At 37.7% G+C, this 18,012-nt stretch overlaps 1 protein-coding gene across 11 annotated transcripts in view; it reads left to right on the forward strand.

The window, feature by feature from the left end:
* The window catches only part of DYNC1I2 (dynein cytoplasmic 1 intermediate chain 2), a 59,959-nt gene extending 42,803 nt beyond the window's left edge, over positions 1–17,156 (forward strand). For 9 of the 11 annotated variants that reach the window (XM_025405298.1, XM_025405304.1, XM_025405302.1 and 6 more), the window contains 3 exons: positions 13,165–13,305; positions 14,880–15,005; positions 16,515–17,156. In XM_025405298.1, the coding sequence (XP_025261083.1) occupies positions 13,165–13,305; positions 14,880–15,005; positions 16,515–16,628 (381 nt within the window). In that variant the 3' untranslated portion in view covers positions 16,629–17,156. The remainder of the gene's footprint in view (positions 1–13,164; positions 13,306–14,879; positions 15,006–16,514) is intronic. The other 2 variants (XM_025405308.1, XM_025405307.1) reach the window with 1 other exon arrangement.
* The last annotated feature ends 856 nt before the right edge of the window (positions 17,157–18,012 follow it).

Consider the following 18,012-nt stretch of genomic DNA (forward strand, 5'->3'; position numbering starts at 1 on the left):
TCTTGATGCCTCCTTTCTGTCTAATAATGAAATGGGTTAGAAAACTTTGCCTCTAAAAGCTCGCCTTTTAAAATTGAGCATTTTCGGGTTTATCATTAGCAGATATAAAAATAGTGTTTACCTTAACTCTAATAAAGGAGACAGATGCTTAACACAGTGTCCAGCAAATAATAGGCACTTACCGATGTTTAGTGTCTCTTTTACCTCTTAATGGGGATCAGACAGAGCCTGAATACATTTAATAAGTCATCTCTTTCCTTTCTTGGATTGTTCTTGAATTTTTGTTCTTTTAATGAAATTTATACAGTGGGAAAAGGTAGAAGAAGATTCTCAAAGCTCACAAGCAAAGAAACGCATAATCTAGCTAGCATAGGTTGAGCATTCCTAATCTGTAATGCTCCAGAATTCAAAACTCTTTGAGCGCAGACGTGACACTCAAAGGAAACACTCATTGGAGCATTTTGGATTTTGGATTTTTGGATTAGAGATGTATAACCATAAGTATAACACAAAAACAGCAGGTCATCAAATAGTGTGTTTTGTCATAAAATTGACAAGAAAAAACACTGGCCGGGCTCAGTGGCTCTTTGTAATCCCAGCGCTTTGGGAGGCCGAGGCAGAAGGATTACTTGAGCCCAGGAGTTCAAGACCAGTCTGGGTAACACAAGGAGACCCCACGTTTACAAAATATTTAAAAATTGGCCATGCATGGTGGTGCGCACCTGTGGTCCTAGTTACTTAGGAGACTGAGGTGGGAGGATTGCTCAACTGGCGTGTCTAAATTGTCCCAGTCTGAATGAGTGTGCGTGTGTCTGAGTGTGCCCTGTGATAGAATAGCATTCTGTCCCTGGTGGGTTCCTGTCTTGTGCTCTGACCAGCTGTGACCTTGAACTGCAAAAAGCAGGTTGGAAAATGAATGAATGAATGAATACAAATTGTCATAAAATAAAAATTTGTAAGATACATAGTAATCATACAAAGGCACGGCAGTTAAAGGATGCAGTGTGAAACCGCTCAGCGAACCTGCTGTCTTTGTCATTGTTGCAGAACTGCCTGGTGATAGGGTGTGCTCCTTACAATTTTCACTTTGCAAAACATTTATTCCTTGATTTAACCTACTACCTCTACTACCACCATCATTCACTGGTTCACCAAAAATTGGGTTAATAATTATCTTGTTTTTATTAATCTTTCTGAAATGTGACCATGTAATCCCAACACTTTGGGAGGCCGAGGCGGGTGGATTACCTGAGGTCAGGAGTTTGAGACCAGCCTGGCCAACATGGTGAAACCGCATCTCTACTGAAAATACAAAAATGAGCTGGGTGTGGTAGCGGGCACCTGTGATTCCAGCTACTCGGGAGGCAGAGGCAGGAGAATCACTTGAGCCCAGGAGGAGGAGGTTGCAGTGAGCCGAGATCGCACCATTGCACTCCAGCCTGGGTGACGAGCAAAACTCCACCTGAAAAAGTAATGATAATCTTTCTGGATTGTATGTGTAGCTCACATTTTATTTCAGTGTTTAATATGTGAAGTGTTTAGGGTCACTATTTAGAAATTTGGTGATTTTTTGTGACCAGATAAATGCCATAGGGACTTAACTCTTGTTTATATCAATTAGCCTGTGGTAAAACTGGTTTTGTTTTATGTTGTTTTGCTTAACATCACAGTTTCCAAGAACCTATAAATGATGTTAAGTGAGGACTTACTGTATTCTAAAATCTGAAAAAGTCCAAAATCTCAAATGCTTCTGGTTCTAAGTATTTCAGATAAACCTATAAAACCAAAGCAAGATGCAGAATTGGCGAGATGAAGCCAACTATTTCTCCAAAGGCTTCATACAGCCATGTAAGTTGCTAGATTTTTAGATGCACTTTCATCTTAGTAGTCCCATGTATAGTCACAGGAGACACATTTTTGTTAGCTTGTTAGCCAACTTCCTTTTCAGTAATTGAAAGTAATCTTTTTTTTTTAAACTTTCATTTTACATTCAAGGGTACATGTAAAGGATGTGTGGATTTGTCATATAGATTAATGTGTCACCCAGGTATTAAGCCTGGTATCCAGTAGTTATTTTCCTTCAGCCTCTCCCTCCTCCCACCCTCACCCTCCGATAGGCCCCAGTGTGAGTTGTTCTCCTCTATGTGTCTATGTGTATGTTCGTTGTTTAGCTCCCATTTATAAGTGAGAACATGTGGTATTTGGTTTTCTGTTCCTGCATTGGTTTCCTAAGGATAGTGGCCTCCAGCTTCATCAGTGTCCCCACATAGGACATGATCTCATTCCTTTTTATGGCTGCATAGTATTCTATGGTGTATATGTACCACATTTTCTTTATGCCATCTACCATTAATTGGCATTTAGGTTGATTCCATGTCTTTGCTAGTGTCTCTATGACAGAGTGATTGATATTCCTTTGGGTATATACCCAGTCATGGGATTGCTAGGTCAAAAGGTATTTCTGTCTCTAGGTCTTTGAGGAATCACCACACTGTCTTCCATAATGGTTGAACTAATTTATACTCCCACCAACAGTATAAAAACGTTCCTTTGTCTCCACAACCCTGCCAGCTTTTTTTTTTTTTTTTTTTTTTACTTTTTAATAATAGCCATTCTGCTTGGTGTGAGATGGTATCTCATTGTGGTTTTGATTTGCATTTCTCTAATGATCAGTGATGTTGAGCTTTTTTTGATATGATTGTTGGCCACTTGTATGTCTTCTTTTGAGAAATGTTTGTTCATGTCCTTTGCCCTTTCTAATGGGGTTGTTTTCTTGTAAATTTGTTTAAGTTCCTTATAGATGCTGGATATTAGACCTTGGTCAGATGCATAGGTTGCAGAATTTTTCTCCCATTCTGTAAATTGTCTGTTTACTTGATAGTTTTTTTGTTTTTCAGGGTTTTTTTGTTTTTGTTTTTTGCTGTGTAGAAGCTCTGTAATTAGATCCCATTTGTCAATTTTTGCTTTTGTTGCAATTGCTTTGGCCATCTTCATCATGAAAATTTTGCCCATGGCTATGTACTGAATGGTATTGTCTAGGTTTTCTTCCAGGTTTTTTGTAGTTTGGGGTTTTACATTTAAGCCTTTAGTCTATCATGAGTTAATTTTTGTGTAAGATATAAGGAAGGGGTCCAGTTTCAGTTTTCTGCATATGGCTAGCCAGTTCTCCCAGCACCATTATTAAACAGGGAATCCATTCCCCATTGCTTGTTTTTTGTCAGGTTTGTCAAAGATGATGATTGTAGGTGTGCGGTCTTATTTCTGGGTTCCCTATTCTGTTCTCAGTCTGTGTGTGAAAATCTTTTATCTATTTCTTACTATCTCAGGGTGTCAGTTTGCCAGCATCCTTTGGCTTTAAATTTGAGGCTTCCATCCTTATATACATTAACAATAGGATTTGAAAGTAAGGAGTTCATCTTGACTAATCAAGAACAATTTATCTTGTGATAGCAGACTGATTGATACTTGCTTTTGTGGTACTACACAGCTAGTTGAGGGGTGGTTGATATTTTTAGTCTTGTATTTTAATGTGTTTCAACATAGAAGTGCCTTCTGAATAAGAATGACAAGTGGGCATATCTCTTTCTTTGCTAATTAGGCTAGGCATTGCTTCCTTCCTTGAGCCTTATATAGAAGACTCATTTATTCATTCAATTGTGATACATGCCTCTCACCGTGCCCCCAACGTCCCTCCGATGTTAGTGTACAAAGGATGGGCCACCGTAGAACACGGTGTTTTTACAAATGCCCAAGGACCCTCTGAAACTTTATCAGAAGAATCACCCTTTATTCTAACTTTCTGCACACAAGTAGTTCTACTCTGTGAAGGGTAGAGAAGGAATAGTCTGTTGATGAATTCTTTTATATTTGGCCATACCGTGGCTCCAATGTCAATTTACACTTCCTGGTTAATTGTGTTGCTGGTATTTATTTCTGCCCTGCTGAAAAACTGATAGAGCCTCTATGCTGTAATAATGACTGATGGGCAATGTTAATTAATAATAAATGATAAAGAGTAATAGGCAGTGTTTTTAAATAATCTCTCTTTAAAAACATTGTTCCAATTTCATTTTAAACCAAAGTCTTCACACTCTTGAATTTAACAGACTTTAAATGTTTTGCTTCTCTGCCTCTACTTTTTAAGTGCTCTCTGACTCTAGGAGTTGAGTCCTCATAAACTGGAAGGCTGAATCGTGGGATATTGCTGTACCTTTGTGTCCTTAAGATCTGGCTCTGCCCTGATAGCAAAACAAGATTTCTTCCTTTTCTCTCTTTCTATGAGTCCTCTAAAAATCCCTGGGAATCTCAATTTGGCACAGCCTCAAATTTAGTTTAAAGTCATCTACAGCTAGCCACTAATCTTTGCCTAGCCAGAGATTTATAATTCAGTCACAGAGTTCTGGTTCATCAACTTGTTTTCATTACTTTATTGAACTCAACTATTTTTAATACAGGCTGAGCCCCCAATCTGAAAATTCAAAGTCTGAAATGCTCCAAAATTCAAAACTTTTTGACTACTAATGTGACACTCAAAGGAAATGTTCTTTGAAACATTTCACATTTCAGATTAGGAACGCTCAACCGTAAGTCTAATGCAGGTATTCAAAAATCCAAAAACATTTGAAATCTGAAACACCTCTGGTTCCAAGCATTTCTGGTAACGGATATTCAACCTGTATAGAAGACAAACAGAAATAGATTATTTTCCATATATGGAAGTTTAAACCAATAAGACAGTGCTTCTAATATATTTAAAAGACTGTTACCATCTCAAAATACCAAATTTTAAATTCACAACAGAAGCACTTTGGCAGGTCTGAAAAATGGTTGGGAGAATAAAGAGTGAAAGCTTCTGCAGGGTAACAAGGATTCTAGAAGAGTTTGATTATGGGTAAACCTGGTAGATTCGCTTAATGTTCTACCACATTTAACCATACTTGTTACAGATTACTGTTGAAACATAAGAATTATTTACTTGGGGACAAGATGGATTTTGAGCTGTGTGCACAAATGCTTATCAGAACTGTATTTACCATAAAGTGACGAAAAGTTAAGATTGTTAATGTGGTAATTTCCTGGAAGGGGGAGTTTTCACACTTTTGTAGTCCTTACACATCTTGAAATTATTCACACTTTCTGATAAGTCTTAGAACCCCTCCTTATTTTAATAGCTTACTTAGTTAACTCTCAGAGGGCACCAGCATTTAAACAGGGTGAAAAGTTCCTACTAGTCCTTAGAATAACAACTCTGCATATTTAGACAAGTTAAAATGAAAAAATGCTTTGAAGTTGGGTGTTCTTTGGGCAGGCTGCCTATTCATCTGGACCCAGGCCTGCACAGCAGCATTTGCCTCAGTAAGTTGCTACTGGCCAATGTCCAGGCTCTCCTTTGCATATTCAGAAACTCAATTTAATCAGTATACTAGAGTTGATTAGACAGGGAGTGCTAACTGGAGCTAACAGGCTCCTAAGACACTGGTACATTGGAGAATGTCAATTTATTAATTTACAATGAAAAACATAACTGCCAGAAGGTCCAGATACTACTGTGAGCCTGACCAGCTCATTGTTTCCCTGTAGACAATCCACATGGGAAGCCAAATTATAATCAAAAGATTGCTTGGTGAGTAAGGAATTGGAACAAAAGGAGTTTTATAATTTGAATGTTTAATGGCACCAAGCTAAGATAGCCTGACTCATTCTAGCCTTGCCATGGGGTAGTAATTCTCAAAATCTATTGGTTGAGACTCCTTTCTCCTGGACGATGCTTGAATGGGTGCTGTCTTCATTTTCCTTGTAAGATTGTTTCTTTGTATTTCTATTTTAATAGACACATTTGGTCTCAAAAAGTTAATACATTCAGTCAAGTTATATAGAAAGGTATTTCTGACCTTGGAATTCATTTCTTTTGAAAGAGAATCCATTTATTTCTCTTCTGATCCAAATTGATGACATATTTATTTCCCAGTTCTCTAGGAAGCATCTCACTATTATCTTCACGTGTTCACTGTAGGGACTCTCTTTGTTATTAATCTAGAACTCCCCACTTACCCCAGCTTTGAAAAGTAATCTATATTCTTTTCCCGAAGCTGTCATAACAAATCACCACAAACTGGGTGGCTTAAAATGACAGAAATTTATTCGTTCACATTTCTGGAGGCTAGAAGTCCAAAATCAGGGTGTCGAGAGGCTAGTTACTTTTGGAGATTCTGAAGGAGAATCTGTTTCTTGTCTCTCTCCTGACTTCTGATGGTTGCCAGCAGTCCTTGCTGTTCATTGACTTGCAGCTACCATCACTCCAGCCTTTGCCTCTGTGATCAGATGGCATTTTACGTGTTTGTCTCTGTGTCCGAATTTTTCTCTTTTTTTAAGAATACCAATCATGCTAGATTTAGGACCTACCCTAATTCAATATGACCTCATCTTAACTTGATTACATCTGCAAAGGCCCTATTTCCAAATAAGGTCACATTTACAGATATCAGGTAGACACACATTTTAGGAAGACACTATTCAACTCAGCGTGCAACCTTAAAGAGCTTAGTAAAAATATGGCTTGACTCGTGACCATACTCTGTTGTCCAGGCTGGAGTGCAGTGGGGTGATCTCAGTTCATTGCAACCTCCACCTTCTAGGTTCAAGCGATTATCATGCCTCAACCTCCCAGACAGCTGGGATTATAGGCATGTGCCACCATGCCCAATTAGTTTTTGCATTTTTAGTAGAGACAGGGTTTTGCCATCCTTGACCAGGCTGGTCTCGAAATCCTGGCCTCAAGTGATCTGCCTGCCTCGGGCTCCCAAAGTAGTTGGGTTATAGTGTGAACCACCACGCCCAGCCCTGTTTTTCTTTTTATTGTAATCTTTTACCCAGTTACAATGCATCCTGTTTTTGTCTCTGGCTGCGTATTAGTCCACTGAGTAGGTGAATTTTTTTTTTAACTTTTAGGTTCAGGGGTATGTTTGCAGGTTTGTTATATAGGTAAAATCATGTCATGGAGGGTTGTTGTACAGATTATTCCATCACCCAGGTACTCAGCCTAGTAACCACTTCGTGATACATTTAACAGTCTTCTTTTATATTATAAATACAAGTAAGTTTTAATCTAATTTGCATGTAGCTTTTTTCATATTTTGTGTCATATAAAAATGGAATCATACAGTATAAAATACTCAGCCAGGTGCAGTGGCTAATGATTGTAATTCCAGCACTTTGGGAGGCCAGGGCGGGCGGATCACCTGAGGTCAGGAGTTCGAGACCAGCCTGGCCAACGTAGTGAAACCCCGTCTCTACTAAAACTACAAAAATTACCTGGGCATGGTGGAAGGCACCTATAATCCCAGCTACTCACGAGGCTGAGGCAGAAGAATCGCTAGAAACCGGGAGGTGGAGGTTGCAGTGAGCTGAGATCGCACCATTGTACTCCAGCCTGAGAGACAAGAACGAAACTCCACCTCAAAAAAAAAAAGAAAAAAAAATACTCATTGGTGTCTGACTTCTTTTGCTTAACATTATATTTGTGAGATTCATTCATTTTTTTTTTAGTATAGTTGTAGATTATTTATTCTCTCTGCTGTATACTATTCCATTGTGTAAATATACCATAATTTATCCATTCTACTGCTGATGGTATTTGCATTAATTCCAGTTTGGGGCCATTACAAATAGTGTTGTTGTGAGCATAATTGTAGATGTCTTTTGATGGCCGTAAGTACTCATTTCTGTTGGGTATATACCTAGAGTGGAATTACTTGGTCTTTGGTGGAAGACATAACATTGCCTAAAAATAAGCTGTTTTGAAGTACACTATCACCTCAGGAGTCAGCGGCCTTAGCACAGTGGTTCTTAATCATTGGTGTGCATCAGAATCCAATGAAGTGCATCTGGAGTTGAGCCCTGCATCTGTATTTTTCAAAAGCTCTGCAGATGATTTTGCACATCCTAGGTTGAAAACCACCTTCTCAGCCGGGCACGGTGGCTCACGCCTGTAATCCCAGCACTTTGGGAGGCCGAGGCAGGTGGATCACCTGAGGTCAGGAGTTCGAGACCAGCCTGGACAGCATGGTGAAACCCCATCTCTACTAAAAATACAAAATTAGCCATGTGTGGTGGTGCATGCCTGTAATCCCAGCTCCTCGAGAGACTGAAGCAAGAGAATCACTTGAACCTGGGAGGCAGAGGTTGCAGTGAGCCAAGATCACACCATTGCACTCCAGCCTGGGTGACAAGAGTCAAACTCCATCTCAAAAAAAAAAGAAAACCACTTTCTCAGAGTGAGACTTCGTTTGGTAGTGTTATCAGGGAGAGTGACAGACAGTGATCGTAAAAGAAAAAGGCTTTTAATTTTTGTGTTTATCTTAGTTTTAAGTTTTATTAAAATTTTGGTTTTTAAATTAAAAACACATTTTTGGCTATTAAAATGATCATGCTGTTGACATTTACTGTATCTCAAAAATTTTAATTCACAATTTAAAAACATTATGGAAAATCGCTGATACAAAAGGAGAGGGAATAATATAATGAAACCATTATTGTTCCCAGCTTCCACAGTTAACACATAACCAATCTTGTCTATACTTATCTCTGCATTATTTAAAATCGAACCTATACATACCATTTCAACTATATTCAATATGTATCGCTAAAAAATAAAACCTCTTAAAAAAATACTACTGTATCATTATTAAACCCCCCACAATGAACATTGGCTCCTTATTTTCATCAAATGGCCTATCAGTGTTCAATTTTTTTTTTCTTTTTACTATGTATTTGAAGCAGGATCCAAAGGAGGGCCCTCCATTTGCGATTGACATATCTTTTTTTTTTTTTTTTTTTTTGAGATGGAATCTCACTCTATTGCCCAGGCTGGAGCGCAGTAGCATGATCTTGGCTCACTGCAACCTCTGTCTCCCGGGTTCAAGTGATTCTTATGCCTCAGCCCCCCGAGTAGCTGGGATTACAGGCGCCCACGACCATGCCCGGCTAATTTTTATATTTTTTGTAGAGACGGTTTCAGCATGTTGTCCAGGCTGGTCTCAAACTCCTGGCCTCAAGTGATCCGCCTGCCTCGGCCCTCCTCGGCTCCCTCGGCCTCCCAAAGTCCTGGGATTACAGGCATGAGCCACCAAGCCCAGCCACAATTGACATTATCTTCTAAGTTCCTCTTTAAAGTAGGGTTTGCATCCCTCTTTTTTTCCTTGCTGTTTTATTCTTGAAGAAACCAGGTTGATCTCTGTCGAGTTGGTGCTGTGGGGTTTCTCAGTCTCAATTTTGCATTCCTGTGATGTCATTCATATTAATGTGTGTGGTTGCAGATTGTTTATGTTTCCATAATGAGAGGTTTACCCTCGTAAATGACTTGGTTATCCACCAGACATTATGTTAATGTCTCTTCAGTCTTTTTGGTCATCTGAAGCTCATTCTACAGTATATGATGCAGAAGGTGCCCACAGGTGCATTATTCCCATATTCCACGAAAGTATATGATTATGAAGGTTAGTTTGATTGTTTATAAAATCCATGACTTACATTTTCTTTCTTTGCATACCTTAGTTACTCTATGGACTTCTGGAAAAAAGCATTGCTGTCACAAAGTCTGATGACAATCTGATTTTCTTTTCCCTACTTGCAATTTGGTCTTTTTTAAAAACCTGGGTGATCAAATGATTTTTTCCCTTTTCTTTAAAGGGTCGGTGTTCCTAGATACGCAGGATACCCTTTCAATATGTAGTTTCAAGCTGTCTTATTTTAGGAGAGTTCTTTTGAGTTGTTTTTGGTATTTGTTCTGTATTACTGCTTTGGTTTTCTTCTTCAGGACCTGCCATTGTAGATGTACCTTTGCTGATCTTCTTTATCACTTTTTCTAAATCACCTTATCTCTTCTTTTAAAATTAGTTTCTTTTTAAATAACAGTTTTATTGAGCAAAATCCTTACACCATGAAATTCACCCTTTTAAAGTATACAATTCAGTGGTTCTTAGTATATTCACAGAGGCATGCATTATTGCCAGTATCTAATTCTAGAACATTTTCAAATTTTAGAAAGAAACGTTATACCCATTAGCAGTCACTCCACATTCTCCCCTATCCCCCACAGCTCCTGGAAACCACTAATCAGTCTGCTTTCGATCTGCCTGTTATGGACAGTTCATGGACATTTCATGGAATCATTCAACTGTGTACTGGCTTCTCTCACTTTGCATAATGTTTTCAAGGGTCATCCCTTCATATTGATATTTCTTGTATCAGTGTATTGTTCCTTCTATAGCTGAATGATACCCCATTGTATAGATATACCACTTTTTGTTTATCCATTCATCAGATGAACAGTTCAGTTGCTTCTACTTTTTGGCTATTGTGAATAATGCTGCTGTGAATGTGCAAGTTTTTATTTCTCTCGGGTATATACCTAGGAGTGGGATTGTTGGGTCATGTGGTAACTAATTAGCATTTTGAGGAACTGCCAAACTATTTTTCAAGTGGCGGCACCATTTTACGTTCCCCAGCAAGGTATGAAAGTTCTGATTTCCCATATCCTCACCAACCTTTGTTACTTTCTTATTCTAGCTATCCTAGTGGTATGAAGTGATACCTCATTGTGGTTTTGATTTGCATTCCTCTCACGACTAATGATGTTGAGCATCTTTTCATGTGTTAATACTTATTGGCTATTGTAAGCACTGTGGACACAGTGATGTATCAGATACATGGTTTTGCAAATATTTTCTCCCATTTTGTAGGTTCTCTTTTCACTTTCTTGATGATATCATTTGAAGCCCAAAAGTATTTAATTTTGATTTAGCTCAGTTTACCTATGTTTTCTTTTGTCATTGTGCTTTTGGCTTCTTAACTGAGAAATCATTTCTGAGTTCAAGGTCACAAAGATTTACTTGTATGTTTCCTTTAAGAGTTTCATAGTTTTGACCAGGCGCGGTGGCTCACGCTTATAATCCTAGCACTTTGGGAGGCCGAGGTGAGTGGATCACCTGAGGTGAGGAGTTCAAGACCAGCCTGGCCAACATGGTGAAACCCCTTCTCCACTAAAAATACAAAAATTAGCTGAGCATGGTGGTGCATGCCTGTAATCCCAGCTACTTGGGAGGCTGAGGCAGGAGAATCACTTGAACCCAGGAGGCAGAGGTTGCAGTGAGCCGAGATCGCACCACTGCACTCCAGCCTGGGCTACCGAGTGAGACTGTCTCAAAAAAGAACAAAAAAAAAAGTTTCATGGTTTTACTTTCCATTTAGATCTTTGATACATTTGAGTTAATTTTTCTGTATGACTTAAGGAAGGAGGGATCCAGCTTTGTTTTATTTTTTTTAGTTTTTTTGCGACAAGGTCTCACTCCCATCGCCTAGGCTGCAGTGCAGTGGCGTGATCTCAGCTCACTGCAGCCTCAACATCCTGAGCTCAAGCCATCCACCAAGTAGCTGAGACTATAGGTGCATGCCACCATGCTCAGCTAATTTTTGTATTTTTCATGGAGATGGGGTTTTGCCATGTTGCCAAGCTAGTCTCAAACTCCTGAGCTCATGTGATCCACCCACCTCGGCTTCTCAAAGTGCTGGGATTACAGGCATGAGCCATGGCGCCTGGGCCAGCTTTATTCTTTTGCATATGTATATCTAGTCTTCCCAGCACCATTTCTTGAAAAGACTATTCCTTTCCCATATAATTTTCTTGACACCACAATAACTTTATGGAATCTGAGATCCTTTTCTTTGCTATTGTCTGCTAGTGAAATGAATTTTTCTGTACTTTTAGGAGGGAGGGAATGGGCAAGGATAGCTTTCCTAGCTCATTTTCTAGGTTAAAGCTCTCTCTTCTCTGGCTTTTGCAAAGTGAAAATACATGTATCTTGTGGTTTCTGAGATGTGCCTTTTCTGCTTCTCTCCACCACTTCTATCTGAACTTTTTGCTTTGTCTCTTTTGTCCAGCATTCTACAACTGGGATTCTATTCCCAGCAGTTTCTCTTCTGTGAGACTTTGTCTTGGAAAGGAACTTTGATTTGTTAATTTTGAGAGTTTATAGCACCCACACTGTACCAGGAGACCTTACTTATACTGCACTGTAGTCTGCTTGCGTTTACAGTTGACCCTTGAATAATGCAGGGGTTAGGGGTGCCAGCACCCATCCCAGCAGTTCAAAATCCACATATAACTTCTGATTTCCAATAAACTTAACTACTAATAGCCTACTGCTGACCAGAAACCTTACTGACAACATAAACTGTTGATTAACACATAGTTTTTATGTTATATGAAGTATATACTGTCATCTTAAGGGCAAGCTAAAGAAATGAGGATGTTAAGAAAATCATAAAGAAGAGAAAATATATTTACTATGCATTAAGTGGATGTGGATCATCATAAAGGTCTTCATCCTTATCATCTTCACAGTTGAGAAGGCTGAGGAGGAAAAGAAAGAGGAAGGGTTGGTTGTGCTGTCCCAGGGGTGGCAGCGGCAGAAGAAAATATGAGTATAAGTGGATCTGTGCAGTTCAAACCTGTATTGTTCAAGGGTCAAATGTATTTATAAACGGAATTGTGCCAAACTGTCTCCTAGTTTTTGCTGCTGTTCTCAGATTGGCCCACCACACTGTCCAGTGAGCATCTGCTATGACTGAGGTTCTGTTCTCCACCTGTCAGAAGTTCTTGTGCCTTCCTTCATCTTCTTCCCACACAGATACTGATACCATGCAAGTCTTGTAGTTGTCAGAGGTTTGTTTCCACCTGATTTTATTTGGAAGTTTGTTTCCTGATTCTGCTGTAGATGCTGTCTGTGAATCTTTGCTCTTCCCGCCCTCATTGCTTTATCTGAGTTTATGGGGAGATCTAGAGGAGATTTAAAAAGTACACTGCTATTGCTGTTATCTTCCCAGAATCTTCTCATTGACAGATGTTTTTGAAGCATGTTCTATTTCTTTTTTTAAGCAGTATGGCATCTACAAGTTAAAAGGAAAATGCAATCAATAGTTGATTCTTAGTTTATAATACCAGGTAATTCTGTAGTGAAACAAATTATAGGAACTTTTTCTCGGCTGAGTTAAATATCATAAAATGTTATACTTGTTGAATGTATGTCTTTTTTTAACAGTGATAAGTAGTTTAATGGTTTGTATGTCATATATGGACTATGCTAAAAATCAACTTTTCTCCTTCAGAATAACAAGCCTTTGTATTCATTTGAAGATAATGCAGACTATGTTTATGATGTTATGTGGTCACCTACCCACCCAGCCCTGTTTGCCTGTGTGGATGGCATGGGGAGATTGGATTTGTGGAATCTCAATAATGACACAGAGGTGAGCAGGAAAATAACAAAAATTGCATTGAAAAATAGAAAATTGGATATTTATTGAATAATTTGCGAAATTCCTTTTATTCCAAAGAATGTAAAAGGGCTCTGTGATTGTAGCTTCATCACAAAGAACTCAAATAAGCTTTGTACCCTAAATAATAAACAGCATGCTGTGAAGAACTAAAGGGAGAAATAGTGTTGACAGGAGTACTGGGGCATTTCCTTTTACTTCTGAAAAGCACTATCATGTCTCTAATGTCCTGGCAAAGTCTCATTCATAAGATAACTGGGATATTTTTCATTCATAGGCTAGCAGGCAGATAGTTTCAGACTGTTGAAGTATGTTAACCTTAATTCTGAATTTCTAAATTATCTCTTAGCCTTGATAGCATTGTATATCATCCATAAACATTAATCTTAGCCTGATTTGTTTGAAGGAAGGAAAAATGTATTTTGATTTTTGATGAGTTTTTTTTCCATGAAGGATTGAAAACAGAGTATTACTATAAAATGAATATAGAAACTGTTAAATTTCCTAATTGCTGTACTAAAATCACTTATTAGCAATTAAATTTAATTGCAACTCTTATTTATTTTTAGTCACATGTATTTTTACCAGCTTAGAGAAGCTTAAAATGTTCTTAGAATTCTTTTATATTGCTATTGGTAATAGAATTAATATTAGTATTTCTATCAATAACAATTGTTGAGAGAGAGTCAACTCAGATCTCCCACATCTCTTCCTAGTTACCTAGAATGGTACCAATTCTGTTTTATTTGGATTTCAGTCTTAGAGATTTGAGGTTACAGTTAAATGTGGATTGAAATGTAATATTTCTTTATAACTATTTTGGTATTCTGTGTATGGGGTTAAATTATTTGGGGATGACTAATACAAAGGATTTTTTTGTCAAATTTCAAAAATTTTATCATACTTTTAGTCTGAATCAAACACTGAATGTTTGCTCCATGTGTAGCAAATAAAACTCTTCTTCCTTAGCAAAGAAGAGGCACAGTCAGATTCCAGGGAGCTGGTGCCATCATCCTGGCTCTCTCCCGCTAGCTCATGGAACAGGAGGCTTTAGACAGACTCATACTGCACCTTCAGTATGAACTGTTTCTAGGAACAATGAGTCAAATACAGGTTTCAGCTGATAGAGATACACGCTACACAAGTGATTCCTGTCCTCTACAATCAAACCATAATCTGTTTATGAGGGCTTTTGAAGTGTTTTCTTTTTAAATGGGTTTTGGCCATGTGTTTTCAAACAGCTTGACTTCTTAAAGACATTAAAACAACAAAAAAGGACTCTTTATTAAGAGAAGACCTTTCAAAATAATGTGTCTAATCTTCTGAGAATTTTTTATACAAGGACTTACTTTCGCAAACAATTTTCAAGGACTGACTATAATGTCATTCATAATATGTCACTGAAGAAGAAAAAAGTTGGGGAAATTCTTTATTTTCATCTTTGCTTTTAAAAATGTAGCCAGATTGAGAGAAGAATTACTGTTTTACATGTTTATAGAAATCTTGATGAAACTTTTAACACTGTCCTTTATTTTAAATGACTTTAGGTACCAACTGCCAGCATTTCTGTGGAGGGTAATCCTGCTCTTAATCGTGTGAGATGGACCCATTCTGGCAGAGAGATTGCTGTGGGTGATTCTGAAGGACAGATTGTTATATACGATGTGGGAGAGGTATGGGACTCCCTGCCTATAATTTTGACACATCTATTTAGTTGCGTTGTAGTAAAGGCATCTTTGTGGCTAACCCTAGGCTTTGAGGTTTATGAGTTGTATAAACTATATTGTTGTAAAGATAAAATTTATTTCTACCACAGAAGCAACTCTTGAAATATTTTCTTTCTAAACCAAATGGTCTGTCTCCCATGCAACAGATTTTGAGGGTAATATAATAAATACATTGAAAGTACCTTGTTTCTTGAAGCATGCATTGCTGGAAATTAGAAATTCTTTGGGGAGAAGTTTGGAGTTATAGGTGGACTTTGGGGTTTTCTTGATATTGAAATAAGATTTATTTTTCTGTATTCATTAATTTGAGCCAAGTAGTAGAAACCAAAAGTAATATCTGCTACTACAACTGAAGAACTGAATTTTTAATTTTAATTAATTTTAATGTAAATAATCACATGTGGCCAGTAGCTACCCTACTGGATAGTGTAGATTTAGAAGCAGGCACAGCCATTTGCCACAGTGAGTGGTTTGTGCCCTAACATGACAGTGTCAGACTCCTATGATATTATAATGGCAGTTATCGAAAATATTTGTTATTGGGGCCGGGCACGGTAGTTCACACCTATAATCCCAGCACTTTGGGAGGCTGAGGCGGGTGGATCACCTGAGGTCAGGAGTTCGAGACCAGCCTGGCCAACATGGCAAAACCCCATCTCTACTTAAAATACAAAAGTTAGCCAGGTGTGGTGGCACATGCCTGTAATCCCAGTTACTCGGGAGGCTGAGGCAGGAGAATCACTTGAACCTGGGAGGCAGAGGTTACAGTGAGCCGAGATCATGCCACTGTACTCCAGCCTGGGCAACAGAGTGAGACTCTGTCTCAAAAAAAAAAAAAAAAAAAAATTTGTGTGTGTATATATATATATATATATATATATATATATATATATATATATATATGTAGCTGCCTCTATGAAGTAAAGCATCACAAGCCTCTTTTGCCACCGGTGCAACACTAAAGCAGTGAATAGTAGCATAGCTTTTGATGAAGGAGTTAGGGTATCAAGAAAGATTACCTTATGTTCCAAACAAAAATACAAGAAACCAGCCCCCTTATGAAACCATGCTTCAAACATTGTTTCTTACAGAAAAAAACTCAGTTATTTACTGTATGCAAGAATACAGTAAAAAAAATTTTAAGGAATTCCTCTCCAGCAGAATCCATGAGATGGTGCATAGGAGTTATATTTACAAAGCATCATTGTTATTCTCTCTTGGATTGGTGGTGATAATAGCCAAGTCATTTCTGAGGCTGTCACAACACACTTCACAAACACCGTCTTTTGTTTTGAAATGTTGTAAATCATTGTTATAGTCCCCGTAATTATGGAAGGGCCATTCAGGTCAATTATTACTTTTTAACAGAAAAATTATTTGAAAACAAACTGAATAATAGTGGGTAAAATGATCTTTTATTTCATTGTATATAAAACATTGTCTTTCTTTTAATAGCAGATTGCTGTTCCCCGCAATGATGAATGGGCACGGTTTGGCCGAACACTTGCAGAAATAAATGCAAACCGAGCTGATGCAGAGGAGGAAGCAGCTACCCGAATACCTGCTTAGTTCCTGAAAAGGGGAGTGTAACTAGTGGATTTGGGAAAGGTTCTTAAGTAGATCCCAAGATTATTTGCATGCTTCTATCTAAATGATAATTAAAAGGAAATTTCATGGATTAAACCATGGGTTTAATGCAGTAAGGCGACTTACAATGTCCTTTTATATATAACATGCATCTTGTTTTGGATTTGTGTCATTTTTTAATATAGCTCATTGACTTCACAGAAAGCAGCTTTTTTGAATTCTAATACACAGGTGTATATTTGGTATTATTTTGAATTCTTTTCAACTTATAACACTGTATACAGTTATTTCTAAAGCACAGATGAAATAAGTTCTGCATATTTTTAAATGATCACAGTTCCCTGTGACACAGATAATGTTCTCACTACCCATAATATATAGGAACATTGTTTCTCATTGGCCGTAGTATGCATACACCTATCCATGTTCCATTCTGACATCCTTTGTTGTCTTTATAATTCATGTGGTAGTTACCTATAAATAAAAACAAATATGCGTTAACTTCTCAAATTTTCATTTTTACTCCTTACAACTTGAATTTTTCCATCTTTTATAAAATATATTTTTTCCATATCTTTCTTTAAGCTCCTGCTGTAAGCAGCCATCTCAAAGCTGTGTGCTCTAAATATACCATGTGGCATATACTATAGATCTCCCAGTGCATTGTGAATTGATGTCTAGATAATCTGTTGGTGAAAAAATTTCCCCTAGGTTAACTTTTGTTTTACTACTTTATATTCTTTCCATCTAAGACATATTTCCTTTAAAGGATAAATAGAAAGCTGCCTATAATTTTCACTGATTAAGAACTATGTATGTGACCTCACTGAGAGTAAAACCTTTGAGAGAAATTGATTTCATAATTTCAGTAGCCGTAAAGGCAAAGTGCTCAGATGGACTATACTTTGCCATTAAAATCTACATCTTGAGATCTGTTGCCACAGCATTGTCTACAAGTCAGAAAGGTAGGTGACAAATATCTAAGAATTAGTATTGAAATCAGTGAGTTTCAGGAATAGAGGAAAGGACTATGATCAGATCTTGATTTTATCTACTTTAAATTGTCGATTTACTTGATCCCAAACTTTTGTACTTCTGAAGTGTAACTGTCTTTTATTCAACAGAACATGAACTAGGAAGAAAGATTAGAAATCAGAATTTGAACATTTTTCTTTCAATAATTGTAACAAAGATTTGTTGGGAGAGAAATTTCCAAATAATGAGTAGTGTATAGTGTAAGGAATAATTGACCTGGAATTATTGGCCCCAAACTCTCATTCTTGCTGAAGCACCTATGAGAAGTGTGATTTTAGCCAAGTCTGTGCCTCATTCTTTATATGTGGGAATTAAGTTTTGATTTAATGAT

The sequence above is a fragment of the Theropithecus gelada genome, chromosome 12 (assembly GCF_003255815.1).
Source record: "Theropithecus gelada isolate Dixy chromosome 12, Tgel_1.0, whole genome shotgun sequence".
NCBI classification, from domain to species: domain Eukaryota; kingdom Metazoa; phylum Chordata; class Mammalia; order Primates; family Cercopithecidae; genus Theropithecus; species Theropithecus gelada.